Below are 21,044 nucleotides of genomic sequence, written 5' to 3'. Positions count from 1 at the left end.
AGTCCAAACCTAAATCCCATTGAAAATCTGTGGCAAGACTTGAAAATTACTGTTCACAGACGCCTCCATCCAATCTCACTGAGCTAGAGTTAGTATGCAAAAGAACAATGGGTAAAAATACCAGCCTGTAGATGTGCAAAGCTGCTAGAGACATACAACAAAAGACTTATTTATTGATTGATTTATTTAGACTTTAACCCCTTCCCGACCAATGACACAGCGTATGCGTCATGAAAGTCTGTGCCAATCCAACCAATGACGCATATGCTGTGTCATGAGTTTAAAGCCCCCCTGTGGGTCGGGTGACCATGGTCAATGAAAGGTCACCCGACCCGCAGATACAGGGGGCTTTGTACTTCACCACAGGGGGCGTGGCTTCACCCCCACGTGGCTACGATCGCTCTGATTGGCTGTTAAAAGTGAAACAGCCAATCAGAGCGATAGTAATGTTTCATCACTGAAATTTAATGAAATATTACTATCCAGCCATGGCCGATGCTGCAATAGCATCGGACATGGCTGGAGACTGTGATCCGAACCCTCCCACTGACTGACGGCGGCGATGTGCCGCCGCCACCTTCTGACGGCGGCGATCGGCAGCCGCCGCAATAATCTGCTCCCCCTTCGCCTCTTCCTGCTTCCCCCTGCCTTCCGATCACCCCCTATAGCCCCCGGTACCTCATGTGTCCCGCTGTCTTTTCTCCATGGGCGCCGCCATATTACAAAATGGCGGGTGCATGCGCAGTGCGCCCGCGAATCTGCCAGCCGGCGGATTCATTCATTCATTTTACAGGTACACATTTGATCACTGTGATAAACTATCACAGTGATCAAAATACAAAATAACATAAATAAAGCCCCCCTTTATCACTCCCATAGCTAGTGACACATAATAAAATAAGAAAATATGTTTATTTTTATTTTTCCGTTAGGGTTAGAATTAGGGTTAGGGTTGCAATTAGGGTTAGGGTTGCAATTACGGTTAGGGCTAGGGTTGCAATTAGGGTTAGGGTTAGAATTAGGGTTAGGGTTAGAATTAGGATTAGGGTTGGAATTAGGGTTAGGGTTGGAATTAGGGTTGGGATTAGGGTTAGGGCTGGGATTAGGGTTAGGGCTGGAATTAGGGTTAGGGCTGGAATTAGGGTTAAGATTAGGGTTAGGGGTGTGTTGGGGTTGGGATTAGGGTAAGACTTGTGGTTCGGGTTATGGTTGGGATTAGGGTTAGGGGTGTATTGGAGTTAGGGATGAGTTATAATTGCAAGGGTTTCCACTATTTAGGCACACCAGGGGGTCTCCAAACGTGACATGGCGCCACCATTGATTCCAGCCAATTTTGCGTCCAAAAAGTCAAACAGTGCTCCCTCCCTTCCGAGCCCCGACATGTATCCAAACAGTGGTTTATCTCAACATATGCGGTATCAGCGTACTCAGGAAAAATTGCACAACAACTTTGGGGGTCTAATTTCTCCTGATACCCTTGGGAAAATAAAAAATTGGGGGCCAAAAAATGATATTTGTGGAAAAAAATGATTTTTTTATTTTCACGGCTCTGTGTTATAAACTTCTGTGAAGCACTTGGGGGTTCAAAGAGCTCACCACATATCTAGATAAGCTCCTTAGGGGGTCTCGTTTCCAAAATGGTGTCACTTGTGGGGGGTTTCCACTGTTTAGGCACATCAGGGGATCTGCAAACGCAACATGGTGTCCAATCTTAATTCCAGCCAATTCTGCGTTGAAAAAGTCAAACGGTGCTCTTTCTCTTCCGAGCTCTACCGTGCACCCAAACAGAGGTTTACCTCCACATATGGGGTATCAGCATACTCAAGACAAATTGCACAACAACTTTTGGGGTCCAATTCCTCTTGCTACCCTTGGTAAAATAACAAAATGGGGCAAAAAGGTCATTTTTGTGAAAAAAATATGATTTTTTATTTTTACGGCTCTACGTTTTCTACTGTTTAGGCACATACATCAGGGGCTCTGCAAATGTAACATGACGCCCGCAGACCATTCCATCAAGTCGACATTTCAAAACATCACTACTTCCCTTCCGAGCCCCGACGTGTGCCCAAACAGTGGTTCCCCCCCACATTTGGGGTACCAGTGTACTCAGGACAAACTGGACAACAACTTTTGGGGTCCAATTTCTCCTGTTACATTTGTGAAAATAAAAAATTGCGGGCTAAAAAAATCATTTTTTGAGGAAAAAAATGATTTTTTATTTTCACGGCTCGGCGTTATAAACTTCTGTGAAGCCCTTGGGGGTTCAAAGTGCTCACCACACATCTAGGTAAGTTCCTTGGGGGGTCGTTTCTAAAATGAGGTCACTTGTGGGGGAGCTCTATTGTTTAGGCACACAGGGGCTCTCCAAACACAACATGGCGATCCTTCCCTTCTGGGCCCTACCGTGCGCCCAAACAGTGGTTTATGACCACATATGAGGTATCGATGTACTCAGGAGAAATTGCCCAACAAATTTTAGGATCTATTTTTTCCAGTTACCCATGTGAAAATGAAGAAATTGAGGCTAAAAGAAAATTTTTGTGAAAAAAAGTACTTTTTTTTCGGATCAATTTGTTGAGCACCTGAGGGTTCAAAGTGCTAACTATGCATCTAGATAAGTTCCTTGGTGGGTCTACTTTCCAAAATGGGGTCACTTGTGGGGGAGCTCCAATGTTTAGGCTCACAGGGGCTCTCCAATTGCGACATGGCAACCGCTAATGATTGAAGCTAATTTTCCATTCAAAAAGTCAAATGGTGGTCCTTCCCTTCCACGCCCTGCCGTGCGTCCAAACAGTGGTTTATGACCACATATGAGGTATCGGTGTACTCAGGATAAATTGCCCAACAAATTTTGTGATCCATTTTATCCTGTTGCCCATGTGAAAATGAAAAAATTGATGCTAAAAAAATTTTTTGTTGGAAAAATTAAAATGTCCATTTTTTCCTTCCACATTGCTTTTGTTCCTGCGAAGCACCTGAAGGGTTAATAATCTTCTTGAATGTAGTTTTGAGTAGCTTGAGAGGTGCAGTTTTTAGAATGGTGTCACTTTTGGGTATTTTCTGCCATATAGACCCCTCAAAGTGACTTCAAATGTGAGGTGGTCCCTAAAAAAATGGTTTTGTAAATTTTGTTGTAAAAATGATAAATCGCTGGTCAACTTTTAACCCTTATATCTTCCTAACAAAATAACAAAAAAAAAATTTAGTTTCCAAAATTGTGCTGATGTAAAGTAGACATGTGGGAAATGTTATTTATTAACTATTTTGTGTCACATAACGCTCTGGTTTAACAATAAAAATTCAAAATTTGAAAATTGCAAAATTTTTGCCAAATTTCCATTTATTTCACAAATAAACGCAAAAATTATCGACCTAAATTTACCATTATCATGAAGCCCAATATGTCACAAAAAAAATCTCAGAATCGCTAGGATGCGTTGAAGCGTTCCTGAGTTATTACCTCATAAAGGGACACTCGTCAGAATTGCAAAGAATGGCCTGGTCATTAAGGTCAAAATAGGCTTGCTCATGAAGGGGTTAAGCACTAATTGCAGTGAAAGGTGGTCCTACAAAGTATTGACTCATTGGGGCTGAATACAAATGCACGTCACAATTTTCAGATTAATATGTTTAAAATAATTAGAAAACCATGTATCATTTCCTTTATACTTCATAAAATACTTGTTACTTTGAATTGGTGTATTACATTAAATCCCAATAAAAAACATTTAAGTTTGTGAGCGTAATGTGAAAAAATGTGGAAATGGTGACAAAGTATTAGTACTTTTTCAAGGCACTGTATGTAATATCTTACAAATTACTCTGAAGCCCAAGATAGTTATAGTAGAATGTCAATAGCCATAAATGCATAGTGATACAAATTTACAAGCTTTAGTAATAAAAAAAGACAAACAATCGACTGCCAATAAATTATATTAAAAACTCAGTTAGGTAGTGTGGTCAAATAAAGGCCCAAACAATGCAAGTGCTAATAACTTGTAATTTTGTATCAGTATTTATAGGCATTTATCGACATGCTATTATAAGTGTTTTGGGCTTGAGAGTAATTTATAGGATTCTGACTTTTCAATATGGCCTGGACTTGGAGCCATGAGCTCCTGCTGCCAATACCAACATGTGAATCGGATCTGACACATTCCCACCGCAGATTCACATGTGCAGCAGGAACAGAACTGTCTCTGTATCTGGCAGGAAAATGTGTCACAATAGGTCAAAAGACAATATGTGGAAAGCACAGCCAAGGATGACAGGAATCCTTTGGGTGTGTGCAATTATGAAACAGACATATTGTGCTATTCACTCTTGTCCGATTGCCATTGTACAACATTGCATATCTAGTCTGGTGCATTATAAATGGCTATTATGTGCCATTCATATAGAAGAACAAACGTGCCTCGCTATGTGCACACAGTCTGTAATTGATTGCAGTAAATGATATTATCCTACTGTACAGAACCAGCAACTATAGGGCGCGGAACATTACAAATGGCTAGCCAGCATTAATGTAGTAGGAAGCAATTCTTAATATTCTTTTTTTATGGTCATCGTTCTCATTAATAGTTGGGGGTGTCAGATTATTTAATTACTACATTTCCTTTTCCCTGTCATTATGTTAAATCCTAATGTCTCTGGTGTAGTTACATTTCATCCTGTTTTGCTGTCACGGTAAAGAAGAATCTGCGTGTTGAATTTCCCAATCCTTGATACTCTCAGGGGGTAAGCCACTGCCAGAAGTAACTGACAGCTACCATTGCAATCAACATTACACATTTAGAATGGGAGAGTCAGAAGGATCAGATATACAAACTTTCCTAAAGCTGGCACACAGTACCTTTAGCATACCATTGTCTATACTTATGAATCTTAGGGTGCATTCACATTGAGTTCCGTGACCCCGTCAGGGCATATGCCTGAAATCCCTCTCAAAACAGGTCTGGACATATGCACTGATGGGGCCATAGACTAATAGTGACGGCAGTGCGAACATAAGCTCTGCTGTGCACTTTTTTCGCTAGTGTATGCCTAGAGGAAGTGGACACTCAGGTACAGTCTACTATGTCAGAGTGTCCCTCCTCCTGTAGGCGTACACTCCCAAAAATGGGACATGTCTGACTTTTGCTATGTACATATAAGGCCTTTTTCTCTCAAATATTGTTCACAAAATTGTCTAAATCAGTGTAAGTGAGCTCTTCTCCTTCGCTGAGATAATAAAAATAAAGAAAATAAAACAAGAATTTGCCTTACTCCATTCCCATCCTGGAACCAATCAGCCCACTGCCAGAGCGATCAATCTAGTATTTGCTAGAATTGAAAGGTGGACAGTTCAGTCACGGAGAAGAAGCGTTATGAGAGGTATGGAGGACATTACACAGCAGATCTGAGCAATGTATCTGTGGCGCCCCTGAGGCTCAGTCGCCACAGAGGTACTGCACCTTCTCCTAAGGTGTAGTGCCCCAACAACTAGGTAAGTTGGGAACTCCTTTCCACACTCCAACACTCGCACCCCACACAACAGGGTAGTTCTGCACATACAGAGTGAGGTGTCTCTCTCCTCCTAGACATTAATAGTGCCTTGGTGGTTCCCTGCATGGAACACTGGATGTGCTGGGAGGTGGGTGGAGTTGAGATCCATATAAAAGGTTTGGAAGGTTTAGAATTACAGAGAAGTCTGGGAGGTGAGTCTGACGGGAGGTCAGGCGAGAAAAGTACAGTCAGTCAGGAGAGTCTGAGGACGGGTCCGAGGAGAAGGAGTGCGGCAGCTGCCTCAGTGATCTGAGCCAGCTGGCACGGGAAAGGAACAGAAGGAGGACGTAGAACTGCAACCTAAGCTTCCATAGGAAAGAGGAGTAGAGAGAACAGAGAGGAGTTGTGGGTTGGAAGAGGAACCCTGCCTATAGGTTCTCAGCGCAAGGCCGGGGCCCGGTCCCCGAGGTTGTATGGACATTTATGGTTCTGCAGCAGACACCGGTGGAGTAGTTGGCTGTAAATGCACTACTCCCATCTAAGACTTGGGGCACAACAGCAACTGAATAGAGAGCCAGGACTCTGGAGAAGGGAGTCCCTGAGAGAGGCTACAGCTGTCTGCCATACAAGTAGAGTTGTTAGGAACATCTGACAGGAGGAACTCCAGAGTACCACGGTACTGGAGCTCTTCACACCTTAAGGCGCAATAGATGAGTCGTTCAGGAAAGGTACATGTTGGCGGAGGGTTGGAGAGGAGAATCCTGACTTGCCTGGGAGGTTGATTGAGTCTCTGCCCCAGAGGACACGGCATGGAAGCTGGCACCAGTGTGTACCACGAACTGTGAGTAAAGCTTTGGAACTGCAAGCCCTGGTGTCTTCCATTCATTTGTGCGCTAACACCGTCAGCACCACTACATCTGGGTACCAACATTCCTCACACCACCTGTGCCTATTCTCATCTATTGCAATTACACTGCCCTGGGGTTACAGCTTCACCTGTGGGGAGCTACACCATCTATGCTGCAACACACCATCAGCCCCAGTGGATCTGCACGCAGCGTTGGCTTAACATCTTGCTTGCCAAACACCACAGGTGGCGTCACGAACTATTCCATTCCATTAACTACATTCCCCCATTACTTGGGCGCCCAGGGCCACGGACCGGGTCACCGCCACTGTGACACACTCCCCTGACACCGGTTCAGTACCGAGTACCCCACAGCCCTGGGAGGGTGACTCAATTTGGCGTCACGAACAGGATGACGAGACCCGATGCCATTGGGTTCTGTGCGCCTGAAATTTGTGAGACTTTATACTTTTGAAAATGTGCAGAAGACCTTAATTGATGGACTGTAAAATGGACATTAGAAATGGCTGCTGGCGCGGAGAAGAAGGGCGTGAAGAGATGGGAGGTCCTAGGAAAAGACAGCGAAGAGTATTGGGCCTTCCCTGCCTGAATTACTATGTGACAGCGACATGGCCCACCCCCGAGGGGTTCGTATACTGGCTTGGTATGGAGGCGCTGGAAGAAGATGCCGCCCCCGGAAGGAGGGGCAGAAGAAGCCAGTGGCGGGAAAGGGGCTAAGGCAGGAAGAACGCCGGAACGCCATTTTGGAGAGTGAGGGAAGGAGGCCTGTAGAGCGCGCGGAGGTTGAGTTGGATCTCCCCGGTGCCATGGCTGAAGGATCCAACCCCGTCTCTGAGATGAGCCGCCAGCAGCTAGAAGATGACATCGCCCAGCTGACGTGCCGTCTGCGACTGAGGCAGGAGGCCTTATGGAGGCTGAGCAGGCCGCACGCCTGGGAGGGGCCTACACCAGCGGTGACCGCCGTTGCTGCACCGGAGCTTCCCCGGGCAGATTCTGTGTAGCCTGTCGCCGCCATCACACCACCGGCAGCATCCAAAGCCCCTTTGCTGCCGCCACAAGAAGAATTATATGAAGCCCCAGGAGCTGAAGCGGAGGAGAAGGAGCTCCCTCCTGGACCTGACGCGGCCGCGCAGGTCCCACCGGAGGCCCCCGCGGACCCGGAGCCACCACCCGCTGCCACCGGCCCGCTTCCACCGGCATCGGAGCAGAGATCACACCGCCAGGAGGCCCCAGGTACATCCAATGTCCCGACACCTGGAAAGGCCCTGGGGTGCACCACGGTCGCAGCGGCTGGCTAGGTCGTGCTAGATCTGGTCTGGGACTGGGATACCAGCCCCAGGAGGGGATCAGCACTAAAATTCTCGTGACCCAGTAGGGTTTATTTGCACCAGTTGTGCCTTTTTGTTTGCATATCATAGTTTTGTTTTTCCCAGAAGTTGCCCTGTTTTGATTGGCAGCCTTCCTATTGAACTAAGCGATCATGAACTTGGAGTGATCCAAAAACTTTTATTGTAAATAGCTTGCGTCTCTTTAGGTGCTTTCTCTTGATTTTACATAAAAGACACTTTGCGAAGATGATGTTTTACATAAAGACACTTTGCGATGATAATGTTTTGCATGGACACTTTTCGAAGATGATGTCTACCTCAAAGGACACTGCAAGGTAATCCCAGCTGGGAGCAGTGTCCAGCACTTACAAGAATAATTGTAGAATGATGACTGTGAAATATTTGATAATGTGTTTTATAAGAGTATTAGTAACTGAGAAATGGCTTTTAGATAGAGAATTGAGAATGTTTTGATACAGAATTAAGAATAAAGAATTGAAAGCAGACAGGTGACGGACCAGGTACTTGTGGTCAGCGTCTTGCGTCTAGAAGAGAGTAAAATGATAAAGAAACGTGTACTAGTGAAGGAAGGCTGAATATGAAAAAATGCACTTTTTGACTTGAACCTTAGATAGTTAAATAAGAATTGTTTGTATCGTTCAAGAATAGGTACCTCCTATACTAGGAAGCTTAGTATAAGAATTGTTTATGCAGCATTATAAAAATGTTTGTATGTTCCTGTACTGTCAACTTTGTTGTCTTGCAGCCCGCGAACGTGCTGTGTTTAACGGAGGGGTATGTGGCGCCCCTGAGGCTCAGTCGCCACAGAGGTACTGCACCTTCTCCTAAGGTGTAGTGCCCCACCAACTAGGTAAGTTAGGAACGCCTTTCAACACTCCAACACTCGCACCCCACACAACAGGGTAGTTCTGCACATCAGCAGTGAGGTGTCTATCTCCTCCTAAACATTAGGAGTACCTTGGTGGCTCCCTGCATGGAACACTGGATGTGCTGGGAGGTGGGTGGAGTTGAGATCCATATAAAAGGATTGGAAGGTTTAGAATTACAGAGCAATCTGGGAGGTGAGTCTGACGGGAGGTAAGGTGAGAGAAGGACAGTCAGTCAGGAGAGTCTGAGGACGGGTCCGAGGAGAAGGAGTGCGGCAGCTGCCTCAGTGATCTGAGCCAGCTGGCACGGGAAAGGAACAGAAGGAGAAGGACATAGAACTGCAACCTAAGCTTCCATAGGAAAGAGGAGTAGAGAGAACAGAGAGGAGTTGTGGGTTGGAAGAGGAACCCTGCCTATATGTTCTCAGCGCAAGGCCGGGGCCCGGTCCCCGAGGTTGTATGGACACTTATGGTTCTGCAGCAGACACCGGTGGAGTAGTTGGCTGTAAATGCACTACTCCCATCTAAGACTTGGGGCACAACAGCAACTGAATAGAGAGCCAGGACTCCGGAGAAGGGAGTCCCCAAGAGAGAGGCTACAGCTGTCTGCCATACATGTAGAGTTGTTAGGAACATCTGACAGGAGGAACTCCAGAGTACCACGGTACTGGAGCTCGTCAAACCTTAAGGCGCAATAGAGAAGTCGTTCAGGAAAGGTACATGTTGGTGGAGGGTTGGAGAGGAGAATCCTGACTTGCCCGGGAGGTTGATTGAGTCTCTGCCCCAGAGGACACGGCAAGGAAGCTGGCATCAGTGTGTACCACGAACTGTGATTAAAGCTTTGGAACTGCAAGCCCTGGTGTCTTCCATTCATTTGTGCGCTAACACCGTCAGCACCGCTACATCTGGGTACCAACATTCCTCACACCACCTGCGCCTATTCTCATCTATTGCAATTACACTACCCTGGGGTTACAGCTTCACCTGTGGGGAGCTACACCATCTATGCTGCAACACACCATCATCCCCAGAGGATCTGCACGCAGCGTTGGCTTAACATCTTGCTTGCCTGTGGGGAGGAGGACCCCCACATAGTGATTGCGCCGGAACCAAGGGGACCGCCATCAGAGTTATTGAAGGAATCACATCAGGAGGATTACAAAGGGAGACATGCGACTGAAGTTGTCAGGGCGACAGGCGGCGGGGCTAGGGTAAAAGGAGCAGGGGACGCGCTGAAGTGGCAGTTGGTAAAGAGAGAGAGTGAAGGCAGGACGCAGGGTGACTTGCAGGGGCACCGAGAGGAGCCTGCGAGGAGAAAGCTGGACATTTACCGACAAGAGAGACGTGAGAGACTGTTCCCAGAGACTGCTCCCCGCTCCCGTTCTGAGAGAATCATCCCCGCTACCCCCCGCCTTGGTGAGAGAGGAACTTTACCTCAGGTTGTCGCCGTGAGTACCCGTAACCAGGCCACAGAGGCCTGGGCACTTCCCCCCAGCCTTCCCCCATTACGCCGACCCGGCCGTCACCGGCCTGAAGATATGCCACCTCGTCACAGGCGAGATAAAAGGCTCGCTACCCTGGCTTTGGGAGAGACTCCTTGATAAAGGACAGCTACAGGTCATCTGGGGAACTGCGTCATGACCGCACGCCACCTCCATCATTTTCTTCAGGGCCTGTTGCGCCCCAACGGCATCGCTTTCTTCAGGGCCTGTTGCGCCCCAACAGCATCGCTTTCTTCAGGGCCTGTTGCGCCCCAGCGGCAGCGTTTCCTTCAGGGCCTGTTGCGCCCCAGCGGCAGCGCTTTCTTCAGGGCCTGTTGCTCCCCAACGGCCTCGCTTTCTTCAGGGCCTGTTGCGCCCCAACGGCATCGCTTTCTTCAGGGCCTGTTGCGCCCCAACGGTATTGCTTTCTTCAGGGCCTGTTGCGCCCCACCGTCATCACTTTCTTCAGGGCCTGTTGAGCCCCATTCCTTCCTGGGGAAGCGAGACTTCAGGACAGCTGCCTCAGCGACCTCAACGCAGCCACGCTCACGAAACCAGCAGTCCTTGGAAGGCTAAGTGGCTTTAGAATTTGAATGAGATTGTTGAGTCCCTGCGTGGACTGTGTTTTGTTCGCAATTGTATGTTTGTTCAGACAAGCCCTGTGGCTAAAGCTAGATAAAAGTTATTTTCCAAACCATCAGTCGTCTAGTGTCTCGTCACTGCATCCTGTGAACCTGCTCAACCCTACACTTGGCATAGTCGGCAGGATAGTCGCCGCTAATACATCATCTTCTGTGGCAGGCCTGCCTTAAAGGATGGAGGAGGACTTGGACTGTGCTGCTTGGATTATAAACCCCTGTGGATTACAAATGACTTACCTGTGCATTGGGAGCGATGTGACGGATCTGTGAGGCCAGCAGAAGATCTGGGGCGGTACCAGGTAGTGTGCAGTATGGCGGTATGGCTACAGTGCAGAGGAGAGGTCCGGGCATTCGCAGTTGTTCAGAATGGACTGGGACCCCCTCCAACGTACCCCAAAGGGAAACAGTCTGTGTCCAGAGACCGACGTTTCCATATATTGGACCCTGACAGGTGGGTGGAGAGGCCTGCCGACATCCCACCCCACAGAGGGAGTGGCACCGAAGAAAAACTTGGCTGCGACTGTCTGGCGCCATTAGAGTGCTGCCCAACGGACGGTATGAGATGCTGCGGGTGTCGGGGCATCGGCCGCCTAGAGTGGCAATGGCGGCGAGAGATGGAGCTGCACCAGAAGTCATCTTCAGAACCACGGGCAGGCAGCGGGATGCTGAGCCTGGGAGCGGAGACTGAGCGGAGTCAGCGAGAACGGCCGCCACCAATACCGGCAGAGGACTTTTCCGCGGAGCCCCCGAGTCTGGAGGAAAGGCCCGCAGGACAGTGGAGCGAGGAACGGAGGCTGCGGGGGAAGCCGCGTGATGGTGTGACGGAGGCCACAGCGCCGGGGAAGGTGAGAGTACACCCGGCCCCACCAGTGCCTCCGCAAGAGGCGCGCACCATTCTGCCGCAGCACGCGGCCCCCTGCGCACCGGAAGGCCTAGTTACATCGGGCCCTGTGGTGTATGCAGAACTGAGCGAGGCCCCCGCTCAAGTCCCTGAACTACCCCGCCCGGAGTCACCAGTGCGGAGCTCACCCAAAGAAGACGCTGCTGCGCTCCCCCTGCTAATAGCAGCTGCATCGTTGGAACCTGCCGTTACTCCGGCTCCGTTGGAAGTAGTGGATGCGGCCTGTCCTGAGGCCACGGTTATGCCGGTGCTGGAGTCGGCTGCGGCCAACTTGGTGGGCCCTGTGATTCCAGCCCCCGAGGACCCGGTTGTCCCCATTTGCCTGCGGCGGCTGGGGCGCAGAAATCATCGGCCGCTTCTGTCTCATGGTCTTTCTCAGCGGAGTCCCACCCACCGGACTCCAGGGCCCGTGCTGTACCCTGCGGGGGGGTAGCGGAGGTGATCAGGAAGAAGGCCCAGGAGCAGGAAGTGTGGAACCTGCTACACACTCAAGGAGATGCCAGCATGGAAAAGAAGAGGACTTGAATGGACGCCCTCAGTATCCCCGGGGGCTCCACGGCTGTGGGGTCCCGCACTACTAGCCACTGCGTAGTGAAGTAGACTGTTGAGAGTTCGGTGCACTGTAGTGCAGGTTCTGGAGAACAGTTCTAGTTAAAAAAAAAAATGTTTTATGTGCTGAGTTTGTTTTTAGTATGTTCCTCTTACAGGATGTTATTTACTGATTTGAAACTTGACAGAACGGGGATACGGAGAAGTGGAGGAGTGTTCAGGTCCAAGGAAGGGGGGAGAAAGAAGACATGCAATGTTTTTTGTTATATGTTGGTTTTAGAAGCAAAAGAAAATGAAAAAAAATATAAAATGGGTACTTGTGCTATTATAAAGTTGTTTAATGTATAATATGCCAAAGTAAAATGCAACAGGTCCGGGTAAGGGAAGGTATAAGGGACCAAAGGAAAGTGTGAGATCCGGTAGGGATCTAAGAGTTGAGGAGGTCTGGGAGACCAGGACGCCGACCATGACATGTTATTGAAAGAAAGGAAAATGAGTTGGAAGACAGCCGTCCTACGTCAGGTCCCCAATACCATGGACACCCCTGAAGGAGGAAGGCGGGCGCTGGTAATGATCTGGAAGGTAAGAGACCTCGATCATGGCGTACCGAATAGTGGAAGGTGACAGTAGGGGAGAGTAGGGGAAGGTACACGCCATAGAGAGAAAATGGGTGTACCTAGCCCAATTTGAAAGACGTTGTCATGTGGCGTGCGCGCTGGTGAGTAGCAGTAGGCTGCTCAGAGCATAGTGCTCTCAGTATGGTTCGGCCACTGCAGATAGTGGGTTTGACTCAACAGCTGGTCCGACAACAGAATGTAGGTGTAGCTTCAGAACGACGAAGGCAGGGATGACGATTGTTGAGGACAACAATGGACAAAGGAAGGGGGAGTGTAGGGAAGGTGACCTGACGGACGGACGGACTAGTCAGAGTGAAGAAGGAAAGGTTTGCACAGTGTAGGTAGGTGTCAGTTATTACAGTGGGGAAACAGCTAGGAAAGTGTAGTGGACATGCAGTACCTTGGGTTGACCATTAGATGGCAGGGAGGAGTGTGAGCAAAGGACTTGACATCAGCTTAGGGCTTTAGAAACCGTTGCTCATGGGGGGCGGGGTTACAGTGACAGGGGACCGGGAGAGCTATAAATACTGAGGGAGGGTTCCAGAAGGTTCCAGTCCCCAGGGGGAGCTCAAGTGACAGGAGGACTGCGACAGTCTGTGCACTCTGAGGAAAACCAAACCAGGGGGACTGAGGAGAGAGAACGTCAGGGGGGTGGTCCTAACAGGAAAGAACCGCAGTAGAGACGAGGCTCTGGGTGAAGGACACCGTATGTGTAACGACGAAACTGGCCAGTAAAGTGCTGATGGTGTACGGGCCTAAGGCGGCCACAGTGACTGAGCTGACAGGATTGTCACAGCGTGAAAAGGGGCGGTACGTATAAATACGTCCCTAGTGTAACGTACGGTGTATGAAGCGGCCCTGGACACGGAGGGCTGTGAGAGAGAGAGATATTGCGGTGTGCTGTGAGGGCCGTCAGTCGGACTGTGAACAATAAACTTGGACCTGTTGCACCCAGAATCTGCCTCCATCGTGTCTCTGTTTTTATCTCTGCGCGGTAAGAAGAGGGACCACCCCCCCAGCTCGGCCCACACCTCTACATGCCAAACACCACAGGTGGCGTCACGAACTATTCCATTCCATTAACTACATTCCCCCATTACTTGGGCGCCCAGGGCCACTGACCGGGTCACCGCCGCTGTGACACACTCCCCTGACACCGGCCCGGTACCGAGTATCCCACAGCCCTGGCAGGGCGACTCATATCTGTGAGTCCAGTTCTGTCATAAGCTAACAGCTAGAAAACTAGAGTATCTGGCTCTGATACTCTCTCTTCCTCTCTCTCCTCTTTCGCAGACAGCGAGAGCCACAGCATATTAAGTAAAAGCTGTGACGGGATTGCAGTTCCTCTTTCTAACCTTCTTCCTGTCCTGCTGCTCCAATGCACCCTGGAGTCCATCTTACATCTCTTCTTAACCAACCATATCCAGTATGAAGATATCACCATTCCCCATTGTGTTTCCATGCTGCTCACTGCTATTATTCCAGCACACAGTGGTGGCATCTCTCAGCAGAGAAACCTGAAGGCTCACACAGCTGTCAAGCAATTAGACACAACAGAGTCCTGACTTCTATATACTTTAAAACCCCTTCGTGACGGAGCCAATTTTTTAAATTCTGACCAGTCACTTTATGTGGTGATAACTCTGGAACGCTTCAACAAATCACATTTAGATTGATATGTTTTGTGCTTATTTAAAAAAAAAATATCAGAAACTTCACAAAAATGTAAAAAAAATTGCAGTTTTCAAACTCTGAATGATTATCCCTTTAATCCATATAGTCATACCACAGAAAAACATTAATAAATAACATTTCCCACATGCCTGCTTTACATCACCACCATTTTTAAAACTCTAATTTATTTTGTTTGCCTTTTAGGAGGTTTAAAAAGCATCCCTGAGGAAGGAAAACGCTATTTTTTCCAAAACGCGTAGGAATTGGTCCTAATCTTTCACCGTTGTGATATGCGCATCATCTGATTCTAAACCAGTCACGTGACGGAACATGTCATCTAGGTCCTGCAGGTCCTGAACCGAAAGTAAGTGATACACGTGTCAGGAATCCTGCACTGAAGGACGCTAACACTCAGCGTATGTCTCCGGCCGGGACATCGCTGCAGTTTAACTATTATTTAACAAAGAAGATTCTCCATCTATCAGTCACCACCGGATGATACTGAACGTAGAAAATCTGTATTTTATTTAATGACTGGATATCTACAGCAAGACATCAGGATTACTGCCTGCTACTCCCACTACCGCTGTCATATATTGAACCTCAACGGCCGAAGAATGAGGTAAAGGAGCAACTTTCCTGTGATTGCTGCTTCAATTTTATCAAGATATCTATATTGATTTCATTTGCCCACATTATATATTATTGTTCTACAATTTATGACATTAGGTTCCAGCAGTGAAGGAGATTTTTCTTCGCTACGGTATCCATTTAAAACAAGCTAAAAAACTACTGTTTTCTCTCACCTGATCGCACCACTTTATGAATGGGGACCCAGCAGTGCTGTGAAGTTTCAACGTATGTAGCACCTTAATGATAATTTTATGTTGATTTCGTTCGTCCTCACTATATACTGTATTATTGCTCTACAATTTATGACATTAGGTTCCAGCAGTGAGGGAGACTTTTCTTCGTTACGGTGTCTGTTTAAGGCTATGGGCCCACGTTGCGTTTAAATCCGGACACTGAAAAACGGGACTCCTTCCCAGAAATCGCGCGGTTTTTAGTGCGCGATTTCACCGCGATTTTCCCGCGATTATGGTCGCGATTTTGCCGTGATTTTCGCGTGCGATATTTAAGCACTTTCCAAGCGATTTGAAGCATCGCTCGGAAAGTGATTGACAGGGTGGTCACACTCGTCATACATAGTGTTTGACAAGTGTGACCAGCTTTTTACTATTGAGGCCGCCTATGCGGCATCAATAGTAAAAGACAGAATGTTAAAAATGGTAAAAAAATAAAAAATCGACGTCCTGCGCAGTCTCAGCGGCGCTCCCGTTCCCAGCAATGCCTTGCGAGACCTGTGATGACGTTGGTCTCGCGTTGCTATAGTGATCTCACGAGAGCGCTAGAGTCACGCGAGACTACGTCATTACAGGACCTTGCCGCAAGGCATTACTGGGAACGCTGAGGCCCGGGAAGACTGTGCGTCGCCGAAAGGTAAATATACCCCGATTTTTTATTTTTTATTCTTTTTTTTACAGGGGTATGGTACCCAGGGCCTGGAGGACAGTCTCCTCTCCTCCACACCGTGGGTACCAACCGCACATGAGACGCTTAACTTCGCGCATGGTGGGAAGTAAGCGATTCTCATGCATACCTATGGGTGCGGAATCGCTGCAATTCTTTGCGATTCCGCACAAAAGAATGAGCATGCTGCGATTTTTTCCACGATGCGATTCCGCAGCGGAAAAAAGCGCAGCATTAGCACAGCATGTGCGGAATGCCATAGTAATGCATGGGAGCCGTTCTGTACACGATTTTTAAATGTTTTTGCAGCGTTTTTGCGCCGAAAATCGCGGCAAAAACACTTAAAAATCGCATTGTGGGCACACAGCCTAAAACAAGCAAAAAAACTGCTGTTTCCTCCCTCCTTAACGCACCACTTTATGAATAAGATCCTAGCAGCACTGTGAAATTTTAATGTATGTAGCACCTCAATTATTCTTTTAAAACATGTTGATATATGAACATTTTATGAATGGGTTTTTGGGCATATTCTAATCAATTTTATACCTTTCATTAGTATCCCTCATCCACTTTGAAATTAAAGACAGGATCGCTAGTCTGAATTCTTTCTATATATCCTGTGGCACATCCGCACTTTAAGAAAATACCTTTACTATATTTTAAGGTAATTTTAGATAAATCTTATTGTATTTATATTCGAATTAACGGCTACAACCAGCAACTTCTAAAAATACCATTTAATTATATAACCACTATTTTTAACTAGATTCCTGCGCAAAATATTTATATTTTATATTATTCTGACTTGATTGGTCTTGTTGGTCCAGACCCTAATTTTGCTGCGGTTTCTGGTGGGTATTAATGCGCCACTAACTTAACATATAATAAAGGTTTAAAAATGTAGCAATAATTTTTCATTTTTTCAAGGAAATTTACAAAATTTATTTTTTTGAGGGACCTATCCAAGTTTGAAGTGACTTTGGGGTGCTATATATTGGAAAACCCCAAACGTGATACCATTTTAAAAACAGCACCCCGTGACATATTGAAAACTGCTGTAAGGTAGTTTATTAGCCCTTCAGGTGATTTTCAGGAATTAATGCAAAGTGGTATAGCCGGAATGAAAAAGTGTTTTTTTTACCACCTAAATGTCGTGAACTGGCCGCTATATCCGGGAGACTCTAAGGTCGCTATTTGGCCATGAACTGCTATGGCAAACATCAGGACCACACATTCATGATCTCAGTGTGTCAATTAAAGTGAAGTGCAAGCCCCCACAATCTATTAACCATTTATTTGATGTAGTCACTTTTTACAGCAGCAACTAAGGGGTTACACAGGTATGGATGGTGCCAACACCGATCATTTGTGATACAGCAAGTTGTCAGATATAGTGGACTGCCCACAGCTGCTGCATTGTCACCTGTATGGGGATGATATTCCCTTATATCTCAGGTCAGTAAAAATACGTATTGGCGGTCATGAAGGGGTTAACCTCTCTTATTTAAAGGGCCAAATGCTATTATCAATACATTTGAAATAAATTTTTAGTATTGCCAATCACATATTTTGGACAAAGATTTTATATTTTGACTTTCTTTTGCATCATGATGTGTTCCATGAAGTGATAGGTTCTCCACTCAAAATGATAAGACCCTTGAGCTTCATCAATCTATATTTATAGTTATCATCTTACTTGTTGACCTGGGTACATCCATGTAAATTCTACTTCCACGTGTGGTTCCCCCAGGACAATGCAGAAGATACTGAAGTCACCTCCACTTTGAACCTTGTTGGCCGAGGCTGTGATAGTTGCAGAGGGTGGGCCACTGGGAACTAAAGGAAACAGAGATATGCCAGGTAATATATACAGTATTAGGGTTTAAAAAAATAACTCAATTGTTAATATTAACAAACAATCCATGTGTCTGACCCTGCGGTAAATGTGTTGTGTTTTCAGTCTATTGTAGTAAGAGACTTGCCAGAAAGTGAAAATTATAAATAGACCATCTTATACTTTAAGAGGCTAAATCAAGTTTCTGCTTATGAAATAAAGGCACGTAGCTACTGTATATGTACAAGTGAATATAAACATATAAAAACACCTAAACAAAAATGTGAGAAGCTCAAAAAGTAAATGAGTAATATATTTATTAATTAACAATAATTAAAAAACATTGTTAGACACCCAAAATCAAACATGTTAAATATTACAAAAGTTAGGCGGCCATGGCACCAGACTCCTAGATGTATAGGCAAAATAATGAAGGATCACGATAATTAGTACCTAAGGGTCCCGTTTCACTTAGCGACGCACCAGCGATCCCGACAACGATACAACCTGGTAAGGATCGCTGACGCGTTGCTAAATGGTCGCTAGTAAGCTGCCAAACAGGCAGATCTCTTCAGCGACGCAGCAACCATCCAGCGATCCTCACCGGTCGTTGGGACCTTGTCACACAGTAGCTTTTCTGACGATTCCCGCCTGCGTCCCTGAGTTCTGCATCGCTAACGAGGTCGCTCATTGGGTCAAACACAGTGATGCGCGCTGGCCAGCGGGACACCGACGATGAAAAAATGGCCCAGGACATTCGAGCAAGATCAGCGATATCCAGTGGGGGGGCAGTCGCAGCTGCATGTCACATGTAGCAAGATCGCTGACGAGATCGCTGTTGCGTCACAAAATCTGTGACGCTTCAGTGATTTCCCTAGCGATCTCGCTATGTGAGACGGGGGCTTAAGCAATGGAGACGGATACTCAAAACTTAAAGAGCCCAAAATGATTATTGCTTGAAGATAGTATTTGTAATAAGGGGAGGGGGTGTCACATACACAGTGTCATTTATAAGACCTCACCTATAAGGGTGTGTTCCTTGTATGACTACCAATTTTTTCTAATTATTGTTAATTAATTAATGAAATATTGTTATAATTTACTTCTTGAGCTTTGCAATTTTTTTTATATAGCATTTTTTACTCAACTGTGTAGGATACTGATGTAGGTTTGGCATAAACATACAAACACTTTTCCCTTATTTAGTGGTAATGTTTAATCACGATGGCCCAAATAGTGCTTTTTTTTTAAGCAAGACTAATTCAATTTGTGCCATTTTAACCTGTTCTACATAAAGGAATTGGCCCAAGAGCAACATTTATAACCTATAAACCTTGATAGGTAATAAGCTTCTGATTGGTCAGCTCAGATCACTGGGGCAGTCAACCTGAATCCCTTATTTGGATGTATCGTTGGTAGCGCATACACACTGATATTCTATAGGTCTGCCAGAGATAGATGAATGCTATTCTCAGCTTTCTCTATCGTTTCCATAGACAATGAACAGAACTAAAATAAGCATTTTTTCTCGTTAATCAACTGTAATGGGTAGAACCTCTGTTTCCCAGAATCTATAGTGGTTCCAGCACTTGGACCATTGATGATTAGACCCTTCAATCTTTGAAATTAATCTGGTCTAAACTATCTCTCCTTTTAGACCCCACCCATTTTCCCATCACAAATTTGGTGAGTGATGATAATAGTCACAAATTTTGCCTCTAATTTTGCATTAGTTAAAACTAATGTGTGTCATTATCCTGAGTAAGGAACTCACACCTCTATAATGTGAAAATAGGTACATGGGGAAGTCTTAAAGCGGTAACCCCTTTAAGTTATTAAAAATTTAATTTCCTCATGCAATACCTTCACTAAAGGTCTGCAAAAGCCTATAAAGATTAAATGTTTTGTAGCCAATTTGGTAAATTTGTAATATCCTTCTATCACAGCAAATCGAACAGCAGAAGCATCATAAGCATAACCATAAGTTATATCTAAAGGATCAGCTTTACATATACCTTCCACATAGAGTAGCTGGTATTTAATGGATATTTGTGGGGCTCCTCTGGCCTCTGCTCGGCAGTACACCACTCCACTGTGGTTGATACTGGGGTGCTGGTAGATAAAACCTTTCTTTACATCGTAGGTTAAGTCTTTGCCATCAGTTTTGATTTCTTCAGCTGGAAACTCTCTGTGTAGGGTGACTTTAGCAGAAGCGGTGGTCACACGACATGGAATAACAGCTGGTTTATCTGGGTTCATGTAGACAATCTCAAAGTAACTCGGAGATGGTACGAAGAGTTCACCTTTATCTGTAACGGAATGAGGTTTCACTAGAATGTTATTTTGTCAGAATAGTCCGGCTCCAATGTTCTATAGGCTACAGATGAACATGGCCATTGGAAAATTGACTTCTTTGTAAATAATTGTAATTTATTTTTGTTATTATGACCTCTGCAAAAAACAAACAAAAAATCAAAGTAAAACAACAAGAGAACGACCTACCTGATTGTAGGTTATATCTCTACCCTTGGTTTTTATTTCTTAAGCCAGAAACACTTTGTGTAGGGTGAATCAAGCAGATGCAGTGGCCCATGACATGGTATAAGAGCTCATTTATCTGGGTTCATATAGAATAGACCAGTGATTCCCAAACCCCATGTTTTCAGAATTTCTCTAGTATTGCACAGATGAGAGAATCTGTGGCAATTTCTGATACCTTGAGAATAATTCTGTCACCTGTGCAATACTAAGAAAATCCTGAAAAAGTGACGTGTTGAGGGCTGTGAGGACTGGAGTTTGGGAAACAATGATGTAGGCAACATCAAAATAACTTGCTTGATTTCTTTGAAAACCTATGCGAATAAAAGATGGTTAAAAGATTTAGCATGGGTACAGCAGGTTGTTTTTACACAGAGCTTGAAAAAGCTAACGCGGGCGATCTGCCCCCGTCACCGACTGACAGTGGCGATCTGGCGCCGCAGTCATGATCTGCTCACCCCGCCTTCCCTCCGCTCCCCCCAGCTTCCAATCACTCCCCTCCCACCCTCCGGTACCTTCCGAGTGCCGCTGTCGCTCCCGGTGTCCCGCCGTCCCGGATCATGGGCGCCGCCATCTTCTCAAAGTGATCAAAATAAAAAAATAGTAAATCACCGCCCCCCTTTATCACCCCCATAGGTAGGCACAAATAATAAAATAAAGAAAATATTTTTATTTTTACTTTTCCATTAGGGTTAGGGTTAGAAAAAGG

At 46.1% G+C, this 21,044-nt stretch overlaps 1 protein-coding gene across 1 annotated transcript in view; it reads right to left on the bottom strand.

Moving 5' to 3' along the window:
- Positions 1-21,044, bottom strand: part of PDGFRL (platelet derived growth factor receptor like) — a 234,982-nt gene that overhangs the window by 16,400 nt on the left and 197,538 nt on the right. Inside the window, exons 4-5 of the mRNA XM_073583621.1 lie at positions 19,813-20,106; positions 17,660-17,799 (exon numbers count right to left, since the gene is read on the bottom strand). Coding sequence (XP_073439722.1) covers positions 17,660-17,799; positions 19,813-20,106 — 434 coding nt within the window. The remainder of the gene's footprint in view (positions 1-17,659; positions 17,800-19,812; positions 20,107-21,044) is intronic.

Source organism: Dendrobates tinctorius, unplaced genomic scaffold (genome assembly GCF_039654945.1).
Source record: "Dendrobates tinctorius isolate UK_male_01 unplaced genomic scaffold, ASM3965494v1 ptg000079l, whole genome shotgun sequence".
Lineage (NCBI taxonomy): Eukaryota > Metazoa > Chordata > Amphibia > Anura > Dendrobatidae > Dendrobates > Dendrobates tinctorius.
This window is presented reverse-complemented; position numbering and strand designations above follow the sequence as displayed.